Source organism: Annulohypoxylon truncatum, assembly GCF_022578515.1.
Source record: "Annulohypoxylon truncatum strain CBS 140777 unplaced genomic scaffold F4807scaffold_28, whole genome shotgun sequence".
In the NCBI taxonomy this organism is placed as follows: Eukaryota; Fungi; Ascomycota; class Sordariomycetes; order Xylariales; family Hypoxylaceae; genus Annulohypoxylon; species Annulohypoxylon truncatum.
The window spans coordinates 49,801-52,413 of record NW_025953814.1 but is presented as its reverse complement, the minus strand read 5'-3'; the positions used below and the strand labels follow the sequence as shown (position 1 = coordinate 52,413).

The window sequence follows — 2,613 nt, the reverse complement described above, 5'->3', positions numbered from 1 at the left end:
TATGTGCATACGGGCGATCGCTCACCCTAGGTACACCTGCTGTTGTTATTGCCTGTAGGGACAACTACCGAGAAAGAGGGCCAATCCCCGCGGAAACCGGACGGTCGGGGACGATGTGCTTCCCTGATCGGCGCAAGGTTAATAATTTATCGCAACGCGGGTTTTTCCCCCCAAGGCAAGGCTCTGGAAGTTCTGTTGGAAGCAACAATCGCGCAGATCCATCCCTTAACGCGTAGGGGTGCGTGCCCACGAATAGGCCCCCATAAGCTTTTGGATTTAATTTAGGTAATCTTCCTTTACCGCAAGGTCGTTGGTAAGATGAATTGAATAGGTGGGTATATGGAAAATTGAGCTTCGCAGCCAGGCAGTATACTTAGGTATTTAAAGGCTTTACGTTGACTAGGTAGGTATATGGATATGTGCGTCCATTCATAGCTCCTGTTGGTTACGTGTAGTTGTGTTTGGGCCACCTATGTCGATCAGACTTCTATTACTCTATTACCGATATCTACGGGCCGACGACTACGTACGAATAGGCTATCTATCTAGCTGCTGCACCGGCAGGTAAGCCGATGGCGCTAGACGGTCGGGATGGTCCCGGGAATAGAGCCTCAACGACAGACGTTTGCCCTAGGTCAGACGCTAACATGATATCAAGACACCACAAGGTGACGCGGCAGCCGTATTAGATAGATAGAAAGATAGGTGGATGATCCTTCAACTACTAACGTATAATAGCTTAGTAGCTGGCTAACACAGCAACAAAACTCTAGGCGTGCATGAATGAGTCTTGGTAAATCTGACGGTCCATAGTAGCTACCGGTATGTAACTACAGCGCAACATGACTACCAAGTTTGGCGCATTACTCATCAGCATCGTGCGATGTAATATACACCGGTTCACCGAGAAAGACGCTTTGCTTACTGATAAAACCGACGATGGTGTGAAAGGGCGACGACGACAATAGCCGTGAACAAATTACCCGCACTTAAACTTAGGAGGAGGCGAATTTGATATGGATCATTCTTAATCTCTAATCTTGCCCCGCCCGAACCGGACGGAGCTACACGGAACAACTCATTCTCTCGCTACATCGATGCTTTAAACCCCGTAACAGAGCTTCATTTCCTTCATACACCCCTTATCCCCAACCCACGATCACGGCTATTCCCGACGCGTGTTGAACTTTTTTCTTCTGTTCTTCCTTTTTTTTCGCCACTTAAGTATGACAATAACCACTGACCAAAAGCCCAACGTCGTGCCCAGCAAAATCTTACATGGCTCCGCGCGTTCCTTACCTAGCTGCATGCCATGGCCCCAAAAGAAAAGCCACTCAAGCTTCAGACGAAATAAAAAGGGGGGCCGGTCGCGCAGATTACACGCCACCGCCCGAAGCACGGATGACTTGGCCTGCAGTAGATCAAAGAGTCAGTATGTAATAACTTCTCCTACTTCCTCCCCCTCCCCGGAGACGGGAAGGAAGATTAGGAAAAAAAGCGAATTGCAAGACAAGATGAAACTAACCGTTGATCCACTCTCCCTCGTCGCTGATGAGGCAGAAGACAGCCTTACCGATATCGGCAGGCACGCCGACCCGGTCGAGCGGGCACATCTTGCGGAGGCCGTCCTTGATGGTGTTGATGTCCATGCCCTTGTGGCCGCCGGGGACGTAGTGCCAGCTGTTCTCGTCGAACATGTCGGTCTGGATGCCGCCGGGGGCGATGGCGTTGCAGGTGACGCGCTTCCTGCCGCAGTCGACGGCGAAGGCGCGGGTGAAGCCCTCGACGGCGGCCTTGGACCCGGCGTACAGCGCGTGGTTCGGGATGCCGGCCATCTGGGCGGCGATGGACGACGTCAGGATGATGCGCCCGCCCTCGCGGCAGTGCTTGAGCCCCTGCTGCGCGACGAAGAACTGGCCGCGGCAGTTGAGGTTGAAGACCTGGTCGAACAGCTCGGGCGTCACCTCGGTCTCCTCGCACCAGACCTCCATGCCCGAGTTGGAGACGACGTAGTCGATGTGGCCGAAGTGGGCGACGGCCTTGTCGAACAGGCCCGCCACCTCGGCCGGCTTCGAGATGTCCGCCTGGATGGCGACGGCCTTGGAGCCTAGCTTGGAGAGCTCGCTGACGACAGCGTCTGCCGAGCCCGAGCTCCGCCCGTAGTTGACGACGACTGAGGCGCCACGCTTACCTAGCTCGAGCGCGATGCCCCTGCCGATGCCGCGGCCGGCACCGGTGATCAGGGCAACCTTGCCCGCCAGTGGCTTGACCTGGTTGCTCATTGGCTCGGCGGCCGCGTACGAGTCGGTTGCAGATGGCGCCATGATGGAAACAAATGCGATTAAATGGTTTACGGAGTGCCGGTGTAACGACTGTTGGAACGTGTATAAAGGAGAGATATATCACAAGCCAAAGGATTCGGAAAGCGAGATATGTTTCGATGGAACGAGATGTGAGAAAAGAGGGATGGTGTCCTACAAGCTTCTAGAACTCGGGCACCTCCTCTCAACCATTTCTTATAGCGAATAGAGCCCCAAGGAGCTCCGAAACGTTGACAATGTTATGCCAATCCGGGCCAAGGGCTTTGCAGCCGGACTCGTGGAGAACGGAGTC

General features: G+C 54.1%; 1 protein-coding gene across 1 annotated transcript; it reads right to left on the bottom strand.

The window, feature by feature from the left end:
• Positions 1–1,376: 1,376 nt before the first annotated feature.
• F4807DRAFT_452888 (1,3,6,8-Tetrahydroxynaphthalene reductase in complex with Nadph and Pyroquilon) lies at positions 1,377–2,324 on the bottom strand (the record flags this gene model as incomplete). Its single annotated transcript, XM_048000388.1, has 2 exons — positions 1,377–1,411; positions 1,526–2,324. The coding sequence occupies 2 exons, from the start codon at positions 2,322–2,324 to the stop codon at positions 1,377–1,379; spliced, it is 834 nt and encodes a 277-aa protein (XP_047851794.1).
• Positions 2,325–2,613: the final 289 nt, after the last annotated feature.